This window comes from Xyrauchen texanus, chromosome 46 (genome assembly GCF_025860055.1).
Source record: "Xyrauchen texanus isolate HMW12.3.18 chromosome 46, RBS_HiC_50CHRs, whole genome shotgun sequence".
Lineage (NCBI taxonomy): Eukaryota > Metazoa > Chordata > Actinopteri > Cypriniformes > Catostomidae > Xyrauchen > Xyrauchen texanus.
Genome location: NC_068321.1, coordinates 6,008,625 through 6,030,502, shown reverse-complemented (window position 1 = coordinate 6,030,502; position 21,878 = coordinate 6,008,625). Strand labels below are relative to the sequence as shown.

Here is a 21,878-nt window from a genome sequence, read left to right as displayed (position 1 = left end):
CACTGCTAGAAGCAGCTCGATGACAACTGGAGGCAGTGCACCCCATATATTGTGTGAAAACAAAAAAAGTACAAATAATGTAACTAATAATGTGATTACATTTTTAGAGATTAGGAATTAGTCATTTCTATTGGATTACATTTTTTTTAGAGTAACTTTCTCACAAGCGTGATTGCACCGTTACACTAAACAACTAGTCCTACATAAACTGACTCTAAACTGACTAGTGTGTTGAAATAGTTTTTACAAAATCATTCTGTCAGCCTTTTACTCAAGACCTCTAATTCAGTGCAGGTCAGTAAAAGGGTCTCGTCGGAAGCTTTAAACAGGAAAAAGCTCTCTGCATCTTTGATGACTAAAGCGCTGTAAGCTATTTGAAGTTCAGAGGGTGAGGTACCTTTCCTCTTTGCTCTTTGCTTTGGGGTTGCCATTCGAGATGTCCAAGCTCTTACTGAACACACTTTTACTGCAGCAGGAGACAAAGTCAACAAACAGTAAGTCTCTGAACACAACAACACAACAATGCAGTCCTGCTAACCAACTGTAAAGAATAAAAGACAACATGAAAGTTGTACCTTTCTTCTCTGAATCTATTTGTTTAGATACCAACGTTGAGATAGCTGCCGTGGGCAGACCAATAAAGCTTCTTAATTTAGAGTTCTTTTGTTTCTTAAAGGAATAGTTCACCCGTACGTTGTTCTAATCCCGTATGACATTCCTTGATGAAATTTGGAGGAATGTACTGGTCTCTATTAAAATGATTTGAGACTGAAGCTGTCAAGCTTCCAAAAGCACCATAACAAGTAGTCTTTATGAGTTGAGCGATGTTCCAATCTTCTGAAGTCATACGATAGATTTTTTGTGAGGAACAGACCAAAACTGTCTTGACACCTGCCCCAACTATTCACTGGTGCAATTAATGAGAGTTCATGAGAGAAGTAGTAAGGCCCAATGAATAAACAAATCAATCTTTTATAGACTTTTTTTTTTTATCTTCAATTAATCATTTGATTCAAGTCACGAAACCAGTTTTAATGATTTGTTTGCAAATCAGACTGATCAGGTTCTTGAGTTCAACTCTCCGATCAAAACGGTTTTGGAGTTAACAGCTCACTGGAGGGAAAGATTATCAGTGAACAACAACTTGAATTTCAGTCTGTTCCCAACATACCACTTTCATATGACTTCAGATACTATAAAAGTCATATCGACCATGATAATATGATAATTTTATGGTGCTGTTTTGTAGTTTTTGAAGCTTCATTCATTGCAATTGCATAGAAAAAAATCGACCAGCCAAATCTTCCAAATTTCTCATGAGGTTAAGTAAATTAAGAATTTTAATTGTTTGGTAAAATATTCCTTTAAGGCTTGTGTATGTTTAAGTATGATCATTTTATTGAGTAATGACAATTTAATTTTTTTGGATAGTTCTCTTGAGGGAATTTTAAGCCCCAAACATGAAGCATCACATTAGACAAGACTACAAAAACTGAGCTTACAAAAGTATGATCAAGAAAAAATAGTGAAACAAAGGGTGCGGGAGGATGTCAATAAATAATTTCTCCAGGCAATGACAATAGCCAGAGGGGCCATGAAAAATTCCTGCAGACTAGTCGAAAATCAAAACCAAGCCATACTTGAATGAATCACCATTTAATTTGTTCTTTTTCTGATAATTTAGCTGAGTATTAAGTAATACCAAGCGTACAGGAGACCCTGAGGTGGTCAATGATGAATTAAATGTTCATAAAAATCACGACAAAAAAAGTTCTTGCTGTCAGGCTGTTATTTATATTATAATATTTCAGTATGGTACAGGTATTTTATATTTAATGTTTTTTTTTTTTTTTTTTTATATGGATTTAACACTTTAATAGAGATTACTGGAACCAAATTGGGGCAAACGTGTTGCCTTTTGATCTGTCACTGACTGTCTAAAACAGTAATGTAGTTTATCATGGCAATTTTGTTTAAAATAGCCCTGCAAATGATATAGAAACAATGTTTACCCTTTAATTTCTATTGAGTCAAAAAGAAGTTGGAAACCATTTTTATACATCTATTTTGGCTAATCATGGAGCTGTTTAAAAGACAGTTAAGAACAACCCCCCCATTCAAAGAGATGGACAAATGGAGAAAGAAAATAAGAGATGTCTTTTTGTGAGAAGATTCGAGAAATACATTTTTAAGGTATAGTTCACCCAAAAATAAAAATATACCATAAAAGTTATTAATTCGACACAAGCACTACATTCCATACGATAACTTTGTGTGTTAAACAGATAGAAAGTTAAGTTGTTATTCACTGACAATGTTGTACTTGTTGTAGAGTATTAATTCCAAAGACGTAGCGAATCAATGTTTCAGTTTACAGCTCCATAGAGGGGAAGGTTATTGGTGAATAACAATTAAAATTTCTCATGCAAAGCTATTGCTAATGCAGCAAATGAGTCATATAAACCACTTGTATGATATTTATATGGTGCTACTACATCCTTTTTGAAGCTTGAAATCTCTAGTTCCCATTCATTTTTATCGCATGGAAAAGAGCAACCAATTATCCTTTGACATTCCATGGAAGAAAGAAACTCATATGGTTTGGAACGACAAGATGGTGAGTAAATAATGACAGCATTTCAATTTTGGGGTGAATTATTCCTTTAAGGTAATGCATGTTTCTGGCACCTCTGTCCGTGTTGTGTCATGTCGATGGCTCTTCGCGCTGGTACAGGTGAACCTCCGTCTGTCACGCTCAACACCTCCATAGACTTCCGCTCCGGCCTCCTCTTGCAATGCCTGTTCAACATGGGCGAGTCTACACGCTTCCGCGGTGGATCTACACACACACATACACATATATTGAGATTTAAATTCAACAGTTAACACCAATGGCTGTGTTGATAATCAATACAATAGTCTGGAAAGCTGCACTCAACAGTGCTGTTTGATTGATAGCACCAGCGACTGCTGCAGTTAATACATTTGTTGCATCCCTGGGGCCGGCTGCCATTTGGCCATTTCAGTGAATTAATTAGCATAATTACAAATAAAAAAAGGTTATAATAAATAAGGTTATAATATTTTCTATTGCAAACTAAAAAGCTCCTGTGATGCGTGCATTGCTAACGCAAGCACAACACTTACAACACAGCATAAAGCACAAAAAAAGATCAAACTGCAAAGCCTGGGCCCTCAGAACTATTTCTGACAAATGCATAAGAACTATTATTGATCAACTGATCAGAAATCAGAATGATTATGTCATACCTATGTCATTGCGAGGAGGAAGATTTTGATCTTCATGGCTGGGGTATCTCTCCTTACGATCCAACAGAAGAAAATAGATCATTTTCTCCTGATTTTCACTGAGGATAAAGGAGACAAATATAGCTATTATTCACAAAAATGTAAAAAATCATAAAATTAATAAAAATGCCCTTTACTCCTAGCTGGAAAGAAATGTTCGATTGGACTTTTTTTCACGGGACTGTTTTAAGCTTGAACAGAGTGCAGTCACTCACTCGTCTGATAACAAGTCCTTCATCAGTTTGTTCTTGTCACGGAAGCACCCTAGCGAGTGCATGCTCTCCAAAACATCTGGGTCGATGTCATCTGCTGACAGGATACAGCGGATTGCCACCTTCCTGGGCACCGGCTGCTCTGGTTCCGGTTCATTCTTCCCTCCTCTGAAGAGAGCAGACGACATCAGTGATTTGAAACTCTACTGCTGAGACAATGACATTATCACCAGCTCAAAGAAACACTGCAACCTGGTCTCATAGAATCACATTACAATTCCTACATTTTTAAAAGTTTTTTATTTTCACGGATTATTGTGCGTATCACGGCAGTTTCCTGATGAAATGAACAACTACAGTTAAAGTCAGAAGTTTACATACACTTACGTTGAAGTCATTAAAACTAATTTTTTAACCACTCCACAGATTTAATATTAGTAAACTAGTTTTGGCAAGTTGTTTAGGACATCTACTTTGTGCATAACATGAATAATTTGTCCAACAATTGTTTACAGACAGATGGTTTAACTTTTATTTCACTATATCATAATTCCAGAAGATAACATACATTAAATTAACTGTGTTTTTAATCTGCTTAGAAAATTCCAGAAAATTTTGTCAACCTTTAGACAATTAGCTTCTGATAGGAGGTGTACTGAACTCGAGGAGCACCTGTGGATGTATTTTAGGGCCTAACTTCAAACTCAGTGCCTCTTTGCTTGACATCATAGAAAAACCTAAATAAATCAGCCAAGACTTCAAAAAAAGAATTTGTGTACCTCCACAAGTCTGGTTCATCATTGGAAGCAATTTCCAAACACCTGAAGGTACCACATTAATCTTTACAAACAATAGTACGCAAGTACAAACACCATGGGACCATGTAGCCATCATACCGCTCAGGAAGGAGACACATTCTGTCTCCTAGAGATGAAGGTAGTTTGGTGTGAAAAGTGCAAATCAATCCCTGAACAACAGCAAAGGAACTTGTGAAGATGCTGGAGAAAACAGGTAGACAAGTGTCTATATCCACAGTAAAATGAGTCCTATATCAACATAACCTGAAAGGCTGCCCAGCAAGGAAGAAGACACTGCTACAAAACCCCCATAAAAAAGCCAGACTACAGTTTGCAAGTGCACATGGGGAAAAATATATTTTTGGAGAAATGTCCTCTGGTCTAATGAAACAAAAATGAAACTGTTTGGCCATAATGATCATCATTATGTTTGGAGGAAAAAGGGTGAGTCTTGCAAGCCGAAGAACACAATCCCTACCGTGAAGCATGGGGTGGCAGCATCATGTTGTGGGGGTGCTTTGCTGCAGGTGGGACTGGTGCACTTCACAAAATAGATGGCATCACGAGGAAGGAAAATGATATGGATATATTGAAGCAACATCTCAAGACATCAGTCAGGAAGTTAAAGCTCTGTAGCAAATGGGTCTTCCAAATGGACAATGACCCCAAGCATACCTCCAAAACTGTGGCAAAATGGCTTAAGGACAACAAAGTCAAGGTATTGGAGTGGCCATCACAAAGCCCTGACCTCAATCTGATAGAAAATTTGTGGGCAGAACTTAAAAAGCTTGTGCAAGCAAGGAGGCCTACAAACCTGACTCAGTTACACCAGTTCTGTCTGGAGGAATGGGACAAAATTCCAGCAACATATTGTGAGAAGCTTGTGGAAGAGTACCCAAACCATTTGACCTAAGTTAAACTATTTAAAGGCGATGCTACCAAATACTAACAAAGTGTATGTAAACTTCTGACCCACTGGGAATGTGATGGAAGAAAAAAAAAGCTGAAATAAATCATTCTCTCTACTATTATTCTGACATTTCACATTCTTAAAATAAAGTAGTGATCCTATCTGACCAAAGACTGGGAATGCTTTCTACGATTAAATGTCAGGAATTGTGAAAACTGAGTTTAAATGTACAGTCAGGTCCATAAATATTGGGACATCGACACAATTCTAATCTTTTTGGCTCTATACACCACCACAATGGATTTGAAATGAAACGAACAAGATGTGATTTAACTGCAGACTTTCAGCTTTAATTTGAGGGTATTTACATCCAAATCAGGTGAACGGTGTAGGAATTACAACAGTTTGTATATGTGCCTCCCACTTTTTAAGGGACCAAAAGTAATGGGACAGATTAACAATCATAAATCAAACTTTCACTTTTTAATACTTGGTTGCAAATCCTTTGCAGTCACTTACAGCCTCAAGTCTGGAACGCATAGACATCATCAGACGCTGGGTTTCATCCCTGGTGATGCTCTGCCAGGCCTCTACTGCAACTGTCTTCAGTTCCTGCTTGTTCTTGGGGCATTTTCCCTTCAGTTATGTCTTCAGCAAGTGAAATGCATGCTCAAGTCGGATTCAGGTCAGGTGATTGACTTGGCCATTGCATAACATTCCACTTCTTTCCCTTAAAAAAACTCTTTGGTTACTTTCGCAGTATGCTTCGGGTCATTGTCCATCTGTACTGTGAAGCGCCGTCCAATGAGTTCTGAAGCATTTGGCTGAATATGAGCAGATAATATTGCCCGAAACACTTCAGAATTCATCCTGCTGCTTTTGTCAGCAGTCACATCATCAATAAATACAAGAGAACCAGTTCCATTGGCAGCCATACATGCCCACGCCATGACACTACCACCACCATGCTTCACTGATGAGGTGGTATGCTTTGGATCATGAGCAGTTCCTTTCCTTCTCCATACTCTTCTCTTCCCAGCACTCTGGTACAAGTTGATCTTTGTCTCATCTGTCCATAGGATGTTGTTCCAGAACTGTGAAGGCTTTTTTAGATGTGTTTGGCAAACTCTAATCTGGCCTTCCTGTTTTTGAGGCTCACCAATGGTTTACATCTTGTGGTGAACCCTCTGTATTCACTCTGGTGAAGTCTTCTCTTGATTGTTGACTTTGACACACATACACCTACCTCCTGGAGAGTGTTCTTGATCTGGCCAACTGTTGTGAAGGGTGTTTTCTTCACCAGGGAAAGAATTCTTCGGTCATTCACCACAGTTGTTTTCCGTGGTCTTCCGGGTCTTTTGGTGTTGCTGAGCTCACCGGTGCGTTCTTTCTTTTTAAGAATGTTCCAAACAGTTGATTTGGCCACACCTAATGTTTTTGCTATCTCTCTGATGGGTTTGTTTTGATTTTTCAGCCCAATGATGGCTTGCTTCACTGATAGTGACAGCTCTTTGGATCTCATATTGAGAGTTGACAGCAACAGATTCCAAATGCAAATAGCACACTTGAAATGAACTCTGGACCTTTTATCTGCTCCTTGTAAATGGGATAATGAGGGAATAACGCACACCTGGCCATGGAACAGCTGAGCAGCCAATTGTCCCATTACTTTTGGTCCCTTAAAAAGTGGGAGGCACATATACAAACTGTTGTAATTCCTACACCGTTCACCTGATTTGGATGTAAATACCCTCAAATTAAAGCTGAAAGTCTGCAGTTAAAGCACATCTTGTTCGTTTCATTTCAAATCCATTGTGGTGGTGTATAGAGCCAAAAAGATTAGAATTGTGTTGATGTCCCAATATTTATGGACCTGACTGTATTTGGCTATGGTGTTTGTAAACTTCTGACTTCAACTGTAGAGGCAGTACAACAATTACTTTTATTCTCTTTCACACATATCATAAAATGTTAGTGTGATAAGTCACTTGTTCAGGTAGGAAGGAGAAAGCTGAAGCCGGAAAAACAATCCACCTAAGTTTCTTTATTTACACTACTTTTCAGTATAACACACACGGTTTGCTTTTCAGCAGGACACACACACACGTCTGTCTCTCTCTCTCTCTCCTCCGGCAGTCTGGACTGCCCTCTTATCTCTCTCTAGCTCTCACTGTAACACAGAACAACTGTTAGCTATAATTTCCCACAGGTGTCAATGCTTACCGTTCTTCCTCTCCTGGCCTTGCTCTCTACAGACATCACTCGGTCATGCCCCCATAACCACAGGTAGATTATCAGCTCATAAACACTTACTTTTCATGCTCACACAATGCTATGTTATGACATCTAAACACTTTTACTATAGTGCAAGACTTGTAAGGCCATTTTAACATTCGATCAAATTGCACGGTAACTCAACTGACAGACAGTTGCACTTGCGATGCAAAGAATCAGGGTACGAGTCCTGAAGAGCCACAAAATAGTAGTAGAGTAGAAGCACCACAAAATGATATGGATGCTGCATCAATTGTGTTTTTAAATGACAATATCGTCTAGCGCACATACACATACATTAGGGGGTAAGACTATAACACACCCACAATGCAGCACACACATACATTTTGGGGTAAGACTATAACACACCCACAATGCAGCACACACACACACATACATTAGGGGGTAAGTCTATAACACACCCACAATGCAGCACACGCACATACATTACGGGGTAAGACTATAACACACCCACAATGCAGCGCACACATACATTTTGGGGTAAGACTATAACACACCCACAATGCAGCACACACACACACACACACATACATTAGGGGGTAAGTCTATAACACACCCACAATGCAGCACACGCACATACATTAGGGGGTAAGACTATAACACACCCACAATGCAGCACACACGCACTTATTAATTTATTAAATGTTGTTGTTTGAAATAAATGACTGGTAACAAATTTATTATTTTATGTCTTCTCTTTGTAACAAATAATATGCATAATAATACATTTTTGCAAAAATTGACGCTTCAAAACAGTTACAAAAAGCAATAACAAATGCTAAACTTTGACAAATAATAGCTTGATAATGTCTAAATATACAGTATATCTCAATGCATAACTTGTAATATCATTAAGCATTACTACACAGTAGGTGGCTGCCTAGAACACTGCAGCCATCTACTGGCTATTATTGTCATTACATGATTTGTATGTCATGTTATTTTTCTTTTATTTTCACCAGATGGGAGCAATCTATGATCAAAACAGGACACATTCTCAAATTATCTTCATGTTTCAACTAGTTTTTTACTGTAGTAAAGTTACATAAATTTGCAAAAAACAAAGAAAACATTTATTTATTGTTTTTTTTTAAGAAGAAATCTTAACATTTCTTAAAATAAAAGTAATAAAGTTACACCTTTACTGTGTCCGGTCAAAAACTTCTTGATCAAAATAGGAGCGTTAAATACACATCTTCATAACCTTCTTTCTCAAGCATATTCCAAATATTTGCTGTTGCCATCTGTTAGAAAAGATTGTGGCAGACACAAGCATCTAAAAACATAAGCATTCTGCTTAGAAACGTCGACACTGTCTGTGTCTGCCATGTCTTTGACCCCAGAGACGCAGTGAGACAGGAGAGCATGATACGAACATGTCAGCCCGACCTTCTCCTGCTGTCTGCCTGTTTCGTTCTGTCTCCAGAGGAAGCCAGACGACAGTGGCGTGCGCATGCGAGCGGACAGCAAATCCCTGCTGGGCCACTAGAAATTTGTCCTTGCTTCTGACGTGTGGGGTCTATGCCATTTATCACACATACTGTATATGCACACACTCGGTTTAATACTCGCTCTCAGACAAAAACACACACATTTGATCCCAATCTTTCTGTCCCTAATGCCCAGGCCTGTTTTTAGTCATTCTGTTTCTGCATGTTACAAGCATTGTTTACAGAGCCAGCGAACAATGTTAGTTTAATACTTACATGTACCATGTGTGCTTCTGGATCAACTCTAACTGTAAAAGGAAGACAGAGAGACAGTAAGATGCATGGCACAAAAACAGCTTAAATATTTATTTAAAAATAGTAAGAGAGAATATTTAGTTTATTATGGGTTTACTCTCAGTTCAGTCTCAGACATGGAACAAGCACACTGCCAAATACATGGCCGTTTTGCCAAACATTATTATATACTCTGGTCTTTAGCGAAATCAAAAAAATGCCCAGATAGTTTCAAGCTTTGAAAGCATTTTTAAGAAAATAATAGAATAAAATATATTTTGTAATATTATGGTGTTTTATTGTTCAAATATCATTACATCCACATTTACATTTAATGAAACTCAACTGGCTGTCAAATGCATATTGAGCAACACATTATACATGAGCTACACATATGTTTTTCTCAGGCACATATTGAGTCTAAATAGACGTACAACTTACAGAATTTCAGTAGTACACAAAAAATTATGAAAATAGCCATATCATATTGTTCATGTGTTGTACTTGCTATAGTTTACTTCCACATTGCTTCTTCGTCAAATAGCAATGTCAAATGTAAATCATATATATTTTGTGACACTACTACATCTGAGGTCACAAAAGACCCTATACAATTTTGGTATTAAGAAAAACATATTTGTTTGAAATTTTTAATTGTTAGATGTTTCATAAGAGAAAGGTTGATGAATTCTAAAGAAGTGTGACAATAACTCAAAAACTCAACTTTCCTAATAGAAATTATAATGAACTACTATTTTACTTAACACATTTAATTACAGATTGGTGAATTGCGCTGCAAGTGGATGAAAATAGAACACAGGTGAACAACACACTGTCTTGGCATTTTCAGGTGGTACATTGTGAATTCTGCTCTGTGAAACTGAATCATGGGACTGCATTGTTAATTTTTCCCATGCATTTTAAATGCCTCTCTAAGATATGAACAAGGCTGCTTGGCAATTCAGCAAGCTATCAAACTCCATCAGTGACTTAAAGACTGTGTTTCCTACAGGGTTGTCCTTGAAAGCCATTGGGACTCATTAAAACGCAACTGCTGTAAAAGGAACAAGGTAACGAGACATGGGATGTGATCACAAGGTGATGTTCTGCAAGGGTACTGTTTCAGGGTCAGATTTCACATAGAGAAACAGTAAGATTTGATTTCTCAGGTGTTTCTCTTTCATAGCTCGGAAGACTTATTTTTTTAAGTCAACTTTCATTTGGATGTTTCTCCAAAACAATTCCTTAGGATAATTAAATTTATTATTATTATTTTTTTTTTTTACACAAATTAGACAATTGTTGACACTGTATGGTCATAAAGCTTTAATATTAACATAATACAAAATAATAATAATAATAACATTTCTTATTTCTTTCTTTTCATTTTGGGGTGAAATACTGTATGTTTTTGGTTGCTTGAGATTCACCCAAATAATTACCTCTGATAAAAAAAAAAAAAGCTATCAGAGAGCGCAAAAAGAGACTAAGAGTGATGGAGAAAAGTAAGTGTTCCCTTGACCATTTCTACAAAAACAAGACCCTTTTCCCCTAGATATGCTAACAGGTTTGATTCAATCATGCTCAAAGTGTGTATCACGACTACTGTCTGAAATAAAGTGTAGATAGCAGTTCAAGAAGGACTCTGATAGTGTTTTTTATTCAAGGGCAAAAGCAGCTTTTTTATTGGTTAGTATAAGCAAAGGTTATGGTGACAGCAGAGGCATCTGACTATGCAAAGGTGATCTCCAAACACACTACCTCACGCTGCCTTTGAACTGTCCGACTGGCTTTACTACCTACATATCAAACTCACATTTGATTTGATTCTTTCTTTACCTTGCTCTCTTTTTCATACAGTAACAATATCAAGGTTTCCCTCTGAAACTAAAGGTAATGAGAGAGTTTGAGACGGAATACCATGAAGGAACACTTTGTTACTAAAATCCTTATTTAGCACACTACTTAGTTAGCATTTCCTTTTGTCAACAGAAACGTTGCCTTAACTGTAACTCAAGTTAAAATAAAAGTCCAAACAGGTGGTTAAAATGCAATGCACTTACTGTATGATGATGACATCAGTTCAAATTCAGAAGAGTGGCAGGACTCACCGTTAACCGTTTGCCAGCGTCTACCTCGATCATTCCTCGCAAGAGGTTCTGGCAGTCCGGTGGAATAAAATGTGGCATGTGAAACACACCCAGCTTCACTTTCTCTAACAAATTTCGTAAATTATCATCGTCAAACGGCAAAGCTCCCTGAGAGAAAGAAACAGGCAAAGAGGAGAAGATGCTGAAAAATATAAGACATTTCTGAAGAAAATAGTTCAGAGTATAGAATTATAAATTAGAACGAGGACATTTTTATTGACTTGTTTTGCATATTTTTCCCTACAGGTGAGGTCGATGAGGTTTCATTTTCAGGTCTGATGAAAAAAAAAAAATGCAAGAATAGCAAAAGAACAAAATAAAGAGAATAAGCAAATAAATGCACTCCAATCACTTTGGATCTGAGACAATGTTGTGTATTCAGCACAGAGTCAGTCTGAAAAAACACAACATGTCAGCAGCAGTTTTTATTTTGTCCTGTCTGCCTTTCTACAGCAAGCCAAGATATATATTTCATTAAGGCAAGACCGAATAAACTTCAATAGAAAATAAAGTAGAACAGAAGCAGACAGGAAGAGAAGAAAAGAGAAAAACAAGATGAGATGAGACAAGATCAGAAAAGACAAAAAAGACTAGATGAATAGAGATGAGAAGTAGAAGAGAAGATGAAGATGAGACAAGACTAAACAAAAGAAGAAAAAATAAGATGCAATGCTTACGGAGAAAAAGAGAGATGAGATGAGAAGACAAGAAGTTGAAAAGGAGAGATGAGACAATAAGAGAAGGGACGAGAAAAGATGAAGAGTTGAAGATGAGAAGAAAAGATGAGACAAAAAACTGAGATGCAATGTGTTGAGACAAAAAGAGAGAAGAGACAGGACAAGATAAAAAAAGACAAGAATAGATGAGACAAGGAAAAGAAGAGAAGAGAAAGGAAAGGAAGAGAAGAGACGAAAAGTAGAAGAGAAGAAAAGAGAAAAGAAGAGAAGTGAAGAGTAAAGACGAGAAGAGAAAAACATGTCTGTTGAGAACATGTGAAGCTGAATTGGGCTGAGTATTTCAGAGTTCATTATTTCTGTAGATCATTCTTTCTGTCATCATTTCTGGAATGTCAAAACAATCCAGTTTTGGTTTAAAAATGCAGGCCCATGGCTCTGTGTAGAGAGATAAACCGCTCACACTCAAGGGTCTGAATTTTACCCTCCAATTTGAAGAAGAGCATTTCAAATGAGCACAAACTCTGGGGGATATTGCCACGGTTCGTGTGCTTCATTCCTGCTTAAAATTGTATCGTCTTTGAGACTTGAAAACATCAAATCCCTGACCAAGCCTGTATATACTGTATATGTAATACAGTATACCATTAAAAAGAACATTTCTGACAGAAAAACCAAGAGTTGCCCTTAATAACCAATCCTCAAAAACCCACACATTTAAAAAATTAGACTTTGAACTAAACAAACCAGTGAACTCACCTTCATGCCATTCAAAACCCAATAAATAAAAATAAACTACTATAATTTCAGTCAGTTCTTCATATCAAGCTAATGTGCGGCTTCAGAAGACTTGAAATATACCAAGTCAAATGGACTACTTTTATGGTGCTTTTCGCGTCACTTTTGGAGTATGACAGCCCAGTCCTACAACTGGTCCATTGTTTTAAGCACAAGCCTAAAAAAGACATTCTCAAAATTCAATGGCTGTAGTTCATCACTACACTCATGATTGTGGTCTCTTTTGCACGTAGACACTTGTAAGTTTGAGAAAAGTCATGAAGAATAAACGTAAGAAAAACTTGTACCTGCTTGTAAAGTGACCAGCAATTTTTTTCCCATAACATATTTTTATGAAATAATATATATGAAACTGACCTTGACGCACACAATTGAGCTAAAGCCACAAGTCTGGTAATGGTCTATTTTCAATTTGAGGATGATAACTTCTAAAGATTTATGAAACATTTACCAAACCCATGTCATGTGATTCTGGCCACATATAGCATTAGCATTAGTGAAATGAATGCAGAATATAAACATTATCTAGTGCATCTTCCAATCATAACAGAGTTTTTATAACAGTGTCTTTTACTGATCTAACATGGTTTCCATTCATAGAATAAGGCAGAAACTCTTATTCTCAGACCATATTTAGAATGAGCACTGTACGCGAGCACTAGCTGGTTTCCTGGGTAAATGGAACTTACACCATATGATTGTAATAGAGTGCTTCAACACTTCATATCAAATCATTTAGTGGTCAATGGACATGAATAATCATTCTTTATGAAAGGTGAATTTTCATTTTGGAGTGAACTATTAATTGAAGATAAAGTCCTTTGTGACTTTGCAATTAGTTATGACTCACCACCAACAGAGCAAACAGAATGACCCCACAGCTCCAAACATCGGCTTTCCTTCCATCATACTTCTCTCCCTGTGAAAGAAAACAGAGAGGTCAAATCGCTATAACTCTACTCTGCAGTTTTGAGATGAGCTGATCAATCCTGTATGACCTACTTAGAAATAGTTGTGAATGTTCTTTTTTCTTCCAAAAATGGAAAAGACAATACTCACTCTGATGACTTCAGGACATGCGTAATGTGGAGATCTGTAAAAAGACAAAATCATCTTGAGTTAGAAATCAGACAAATCTCTCAAAACATTCAACAGACTAAATCTAATATTTGACTAATGGGACTTTTTGAAAGAGAATCACCAATGACACCATTAAAAGTTTGTAACTGTGACCAGTTCTGCATCTGCATCATGGTAACTTAATTCATTTTAAATTGTAGCAGTCGTGGCACAGTAGTTAGCGCACATGCTCCAGTTTACACAGAACTGGGTGGCTACAATAAGTGCTTTTGAGAAAGAATCTTTCACTGGATTTGCCAGAGTTTAGTGGCATCTGTCCAGAACTACATTCTGTAGTCTTTTGAGTTATGTGTTTGAAATAATCACAAATTATTGGGGGTCATTCACAACAAACAAATATTTGCAACAAAAAACTAGATGTAGGGCAATGAATATAACAGAACGCAGGTGTCTCGAGACACGATTTTGAAAGTTGAAGTTCTTTTTAACTTTTAACTTGAGAACAGACAAATGAGGTCAGATGAAACTACACAAAATAAAATTAGACAAAATAACGTAAGAAAATGGAGAAGAAAAGAGACAAAATCAGATGAGAACAGACAAAAAGTATTAGCTTTACAAGGCATCTAAAAAATGAAAAGAGAAGAACAAGTTGAGATTAAACTAAACAAAATAAGTTGACAAAATGAGAAGAGAACAGAAGTAAAGAAAAGAGACAAAATCAGACGAGAACAGACAAAATGACAAGATGTTGAGAAAGCAAAACGAAAAGAGAAAAACAAGACGAGGTGAAACTAAAAATAATTTAAGACAAAATGAGATGCAATGAGATGAGAAACAATGAGAGAGAAGACAAAAAGTAAAGAACAAAAATTTTTTTTTTTTAAAGTTAAGATTCTTTTAAACTTAAAAACAAAAAGAGAACAGACAAATGAGATGAAATAAAACGAAACAAAATAAGATCAGACAAATGAGATGAAATAAAACGAAACAAAAAGAGACCAGACAAATGAGATGAAATAAAACGAAACAAAATAAGATCAGACAAATGAGATGAAATAAAACGAAACAAAAAGAGAACAGACAAATGAGATGAAATAAAACGAAACAAAATAAGATCAGACAAATGAGATGAAATAAAACGAAACAAAAAGAGACCAGACAAATGAGATGAAATAAAACGAAACAAAATAAGATCAGACAAATGAGATGAAATAAAACGAAACAAAAAGAGAACAGACAAATTAGATGAAATAAAACGAAACAAAATAAGATCAGACAAATGAGATGAAATAAAACGAAACAAAATAAGATCAGACAAATGAGATGAAATAAAATGAAACAAAATAAGATCAGACAAATGAGATGAAATAAAACGAAACAAAACAAGATCAGAAAAATGAGATGAAATAAAACAAAACAAAATAAGATCAGACAAATTAGATGAAATAAAACTAAACAAAATAAGATCAGACAAATGAGATGAAATAAAACGAAACAAAATAAGATCAGACAAATGAGATGAAATAAAACGAAACAAAATAAGATCAGACAAATGAGATGAAATAAAATGAAACAAAATAAGATCAGACAAATGAGATGAAATAAAATGAAACAAAATAAGATCAGACAAATGAGATGAAATAAAACGAAACAAAATAAGATCAGAAAAATGAGACGAAATAAAACAAAACAAAATAAGATCAGACAAATTAGATGAAATAAAACTAAACAAAATAAGATCAGACAAATGAGATGAAATAAAACGAAACAAAATAAGATCAGACAAATGAGATGAAATAAAACGAAACAAAATAAGATCAGACAAATGAGATGAAATAAAATGAAACAAAATAAGATCAGACAAATGAGATGAAATAAAACGAAACAAAATAAGATCAGAAAAATGAGATGAAATAAAACTAAACAAAATAAGATCAGACAAATGAGATGAAATAAAACTAAACAAAATAAGATCAGACAAATTAGATGAAATAAAACGAAACAAAATAAGATCAGACAAATGAGATGAAATAAAACAAAACAAAATAAGATCAGACAAATGAGATGAAATAAAACAAAACAAAATAAGATCAGACAAATGAGATGAAATAAAATGAAACTAAATAAGATCAGACAAATGAGATGAAATAAAATGAAACTAAATAAGATCAGACAAATGAGATGAAATAAAACGAAACAAAAAGAGAACAGACAAATGAGATGAAATAAAACGAACAAAATAAGATCAGACAAATGAGATGAAATAAAACGAAACAAAATAAGATCAGACAAATGAGATGCAAAATGAAAGAAGAGAACAGAAGAGAAGAAAAGAGACAAGAACAGACAAAATGACAAAAGGAAAAACAAAATAAGCAAGATGATGAGAAAAGAAAAACAAAACAAACATTTAAAAGTTGAAGTTCTTTTTAACTTGACACAGCATCTAAAAATGTGGCGCTCCTGCACGAGAAACTGTAAAAACAGCAAGACTTCCGGTGTGAACGGTCCCTTACTTTTAAATGGACAGAAATTCTGATTCGAATGATTAAAACATTTCTGTCAAACACATGTCTATTATTGTGCTGTCAACTATTTCATATTGTCACACCCTTACTAGGCAAAAACAAAAGGAACTCTGGTTGCTCATTTTCCACATCAGTCAAAAGTTTTCTTCCTGTTTAAGTGAGCGATTCTTTCCCAGAAGAAGCTGCAAAGGGAACCAGACATTATGCCTGATCTGCAATGTTCTCCGATCCCACTCTCTCCCAAACAATTTCCAGTCACTCTCAACTACATCTGATGAATCAAAAAAATAAATAGAAACATCAGACAACTCTCAGATCATAAAAAGCTGTAAACCTCAAAAAACTAGAGCACTATGAATGTTAATAGATGTTTCCCATATGCTATGATCCGTGACCAATCTTACTATTTGTTTAGAATGATTCATCTCACAATTTGGTTGAGGAGACATCTCAATTTAATAAAGGAGATAAAATCATCAGGGGACAAAACTTCCGCTTTCAATAGCTGGCATTCTGTCTTAGCTAATCTTTCTTGACAACTCCTATTTTACAACACTGCAGTGCATCACTGCGTAATACTCTTCACATCAACACAAGTGTGAACGTGTTTTCACAGAGATAAACAGGCATGTTCAGAGATAATCATATTATTGGCAGAGTGTCCCTGTGAGCTGACAACAATAAGCCTATGCAAATATGAATATCCTGTTAGTGAAAGCATTCTCTTGTCAGACTAATATATTTGGCTTGAAGTACACTAGTTGCATAAAGAATTGCTAAATATGGCAACCAAAAAGCTGACATTCAGGTTCAAAGAGAGAAGATCTGGAGCTGTCGAAGTGATATCTTCATGGCCGACTCTCTGACAGTACGAGAGAAATAGTATAACTCATTTAAATTGCGCTCTGGGACATGTCAGAGCTAATTCAAACTGAATCTTAGACCGATCTGCCAATGCTGAAAGAATCTTCCAGAATACTCAAAATATATGAAACTTTCTTTCGTATTAATATTGCAACTACAGTCAGTTTTATGGGTTCTAACAACATTATGGTGGTAAACTTTCTGAAGTAAATAAATAGTTAAAGTTCTTTACTATGTATCAAGCAGTAAAACAGCCTGTGGGTTTCCAGCTCTAAAGAGTTGCCAAAGCTCATGGTATATTTCAGAATACTCAAAAAGAAAATATACCAACAACATGAAACGTTGTTTCATAATTAATATTGCATTGGCAGTAGCTTTTTTGACTGCTGAATTTAAGTTTGCATCAAGCTGTAAAATGACAGTACATTTTAACAGTTTTAAAACTGTTATACTTTTCCTTTTCACAATTCTGCAGGCATAATTTTGTATCATTTTTCATATAGTTTTTTCTCTGAAGTAGATGCGTTAAATGTAAGGAATTATAATGAATAAAAAAGATTAAGGCCGTAGAATGTTTTTAATGTTGAAGGCGGCAGCGAATTTGTGATAATAATACTCCCATAACCATTTTTTAACTGTCGTTGGGACCCGTCAAACCTAATACAAACTTAATATTAACATTGAGTTGCCAAAGCTCAAAAATGGATTCATACAGGCATCATTTCATGCAAATCAAGGACTTTCAACTACTTTTTCCAGCACATATTTTTCATATAATTCGGAGTTCCTAACTCTGTATTATGAGTGAAACTCGTAAATACAGTAATTCCGACATGGTATTAACAAATGTATAAGAGGTAACCGAGCAAGAAAAATAACACACAATATTAGTGCTGTTAGTTGATTTAAATTTTTAATCGCAATTAATCCCATAATTTAGTTAATCACCTATAGTTAATCACCATTAATCGCATATTTTTAAAGTGCTGAAACTTGACACTATATATCCTTCTTTTCCTGTCAAAATGCATTTATTTCCTTCTTAGGGGAAAAAAAAAAAACAATAATTAACAATATAATGCTTTATTAACATTTTCCAAACAAAGCCTTCAACAGTATAAAATGCACTAAAATATCACAAATTCAAGTAACATTGATTTGCCCACATCCTCTCTCCAACAATCGCTGTCGCTCATGTTTCTGCTCTCATTAAAAATTAATGGTCTCCCGTTGCTTTGTGGCGGTGAGTCGCTAACTACCGTCAAGTCAAGTTGTTTTTATTGTCATTCAATCATATACAGTTAGTACGGTACACAGCGAAACGAGACAACGTTCCCCCATGGTGGGGACTAAATGGTGCTACATAAAAACATCATAGGACAAACACAGAACCACATGAGACTACACAGACTAAATAACATTTCTACATAAAGTGCATGTGCAAACGTGTGCAAAAAAAGTACGAGACAGTACAATAAATTACCAAAGGGAACAGGACAATAGGCACAGTAAGAGACAGTGCAGCGCCGACCAGTACATATTTGTAATCTGTGTAGTGCAAAATGATGACACTTTCTAAAAATGCCAAATGTAAACATAACATACTATGAAATAGTGTTCTATGGACATAGCAGTTATTGAGGTTGCAGCCAGGTATAAGTGACAATTAATTAAAGTGCAACTCTGGACATGTGCAAAAGTTGGATGGTGTACAGGTGTGTGTGTGTCTGTCAGTCCAGTCTCTGAGTATGGCTTGGGGGAAGAAGCTGTTACACAGTCTGGCCGTGAGGGCCCAAATGCTTTGGTACCTCTTGCCAGAAGGCAGGAGGGTGAAGAGTTTGTGTGAGGGGTGTGTGGGGTCATCCACAATGCTGGTTGTTTGCGGATGCAGCATTTTATGTAAATGTCTTTGATGGAGGGAAGAGAGACCCTGATGATCTTCTCAGCTGTCTTCACTATCCTCTGCAGGGCTTTGCGGCTGCTCAGGATGCTCTCAATAGTCCCTCAATAGAATGTAGTGAGGATGGGGGAAGATGTGCTTTCCTCAGCCTTCGAAGAAAGTAGAGACGCTGCTGGGCTTTCTTACTAATGGAGCTGGTGTTGAGGGACCAGGTGAGGTTCTCCGCCAGGTGAACACCAAGGAATTTGGTGCTCTTGATGATCTCCACAGAGGAGCCATCGATGTTCAGCGGAGAGTGGTCTCCTAAAGTCAACAACCATCTCTTTTGTTTTGTCCACATTCAGAGACAGGTTGTTGGCTCTACACAAGTCCGTTAGCCGCTGCACCTCCTCTGTGTATGCTGACTCGTCGTTCTTGCTGATGAGACCCACCACGGTCGTGTCATCAGCGAACTTGACAATGTGGTTCGAGCTGTGCATTGCTGCACAGCCGTGAGTCAGCAGAGTGAACAGCAGTGGACTGAGCACACAGCCATGGGGGGGCCCATGTGCTCACTGTGGTGGTGGTGGTGGTGGAGATGCGGTTCCCAATCCGGACTGACTGAGGTCTCCCAGTCAGTAAGTCCAGGATCCAGTTGCAGAGGGAGGTGTCCAGGCCCAGCAGGTTCAGAGCTGAAGTCTATGAACAGCATTCGAATGTATGAGTCCTTTTTAACTAGGTGGGTGAGGGCTAGATGGAGGGTGGTGGCGATGGCATCGTCTGTTGAACAGTTGGGACGATACGCGAAATACAGTGGGTCTAGTGAGGAGGGCAGCTGGGTCTTAATGTGCCTCATGATGTGCCTCTCGAAGCACTTCATGATGATGGGTGTGAGTGCAACAGGACGGTAGTCGTTGAGGCAGGACACTGAAGACTTCTTTGGCATGGGTACGATGGTGGTGGCCTTGAAGCACGTTGGAACGACGGTGCTGCTCAGAGAGATGTTGAAGATTCGGTAAGAACATCTGCCAGCTGGTCTGCACATCCTCTGAGCACTCTGCCCGGAATGTTGTCTGGTCCAGCAGCTTTCAGTGGGTTGACTCTACGTAGAGTTTTCTTAACCTCAGCTGTGGTAAGACAGAGCACCTGGTCGTTGGGAGGAAGGGTGGTCTTCCTCACCACCACGTCGTTCTGCGCCTCAAACCGAGCGTAGAGGTCATTCAGCGTATCTGGAAGAAAGGCAACTTTATCACAGGCAACTGATGTTGTCCTGTAGTTGGTGATGGCCTGGATGCACTGCCACATGTGCCGCGTGTCGCAGCTATCCTGGAAGTTACTGTGGTTCTCTGGGCGTGTGCGCGCTTTGCCTCTCTGATGGCCCAGGACAGTTTGGCCCTTGCTGTCCTTAGGGCCACCTTGTCGCCTGCTCTGAAGGCTGAGTCTCGGGCCCTCAGCTGCGCACGCACCTCCGCAGTCATCCACGGCTTCTGGTTGGAGCGTGTGGTGATGGTCTTGGAGAAAGTGACATCATCAATTCACTTGCTGATGTAGCTGATCACTGATGCTGTGTATTCCTCCAAGTTGGTAGAGTGCCCATAAATTGCAGCCTCCCTGAACAGGTACCAGTCAGCACACTCAAAACAGTTCTGAAGAGCAGAGATGGCTCCTGCTGGCCAGGTTTTCACCTGCTTCTGAAGCGGTTTTATGCACCTGACGAGCAGTCTGTATGCTGGGATTAGCATAATAGAGATGTGGTCTAGTAGACGTCAAGTAAAAAATAAAAACAGGTGTGATTGGTCGCTTTTTATGTCAGTCAGATGGCCCCTTGCAATCTTGGGTGGTTCAAATATGTGCGCTGTATGTGGGGGATATTTTGAATATAAATTTAAGGGGGTTAAATGGAAAGGAGGGGGCGAGAACCGGCTTGTCAATATAAACAATATTTTAATGAGAAACTTAAAAGACAACAAACACACATATGACGGACATGCCCGTAATTCTCTCTCTCTCGAACCACCATCACCGGCCGACTTTATCCCTCGCACGCCCCATCAGGCCGATTGGGGACCGGGCGTGCAACATTCTAGTCCCGCCCCGCCCCCTCCGCTCCACACTCCTCCCGGCGTTACCTCAAGCCAGGGTGCCACTGGCATGTCATATACCCCCCACCCCCCCTTCCCTGGGGAGGGCCGTGCTTTGCGCCCATCAGGTCATCCCCGCCTTCCTCGACCTGGGAGGAGACAGGAGGGGAAAAACAACAACAACAAAAAAAAATAGGCGAGGGAAAAGGCCAACACGGTGCAACAGATAGAGAGACAGGAGAGAGTCGCGTGGTCCTCGAACACTCCGCCACACTCTCCAGCGGACGACAGCCACTCCGCTTTTCTGGCGGCACCTGGGGACATTCCTCCGCCCCTGGCAGCAGCCCTACCGCTCCAGGCGATCGGGGAGTTACTTCCCTCCTCCCCTCGCGGACGGCGGTCTTCCCTCGACCCCTCCGCGTTTCTGGGGTACGGCAGGGCACTCCTCCACCCCTGGCAGTGGCTCCATCGCTCAAGGAGGTCGGGTAATCCAGTCCCCACTCGCCCCGCGGACGGCGGTCGTTCCCCGCATCTGGGTGGTCGGGCTACTCCGTTACCCGGTAGATGGCAGCGG

At 38.1% G+C, this 21,878-nt stretch overlaps 1 protein-coding gene across 1 annotated transcript in view; it reads right to left on the bottom strand.

Moving 5' to 3' along the window:
• Positions 1 to 21,878, bottom strand: part of LOC127638540 (serine/threonine-protein kinase BRSK2-like) — a 278,228-nt gene that overhangs the window by 26,859 nt on the left and 229,491 nt on the right. Inside the window, exons 6-12 of the mRNA XM_052120105.1 lie at positions 13,929 to 13,962; positions 13,720 to 13,788; positions 11,359 to 11,505; positions 9,230 to 9,261; positions 3,525 to 3,689; positions 3,271 to 3,368; positions 2,689 to 2,839 (exon numbers count right to left, since the gene is read on the bottom strand). Coding sequence (XP_051976065.1) covers positions 2,689 to 2,839; positions 3,271 to 3,368; positions 3,525 to 3,689; positions 9,230 to 9,261; positions 11,359 to 11,505; positions 13,720 to 13,788; positions 13,929 to 13,962 — 696 coding nt within the window. The remainder of the gene's footprint in view (positions 1 to 2,688; positions 2,840 to 3,270; positions 3,369 to 3,524; positions 3,690 to 9,229; positions 9,262 to 11,358; positions 11,506 to 13,719; positions 13,789 to 13,928; positions 13,963 to 21,878) is intronic.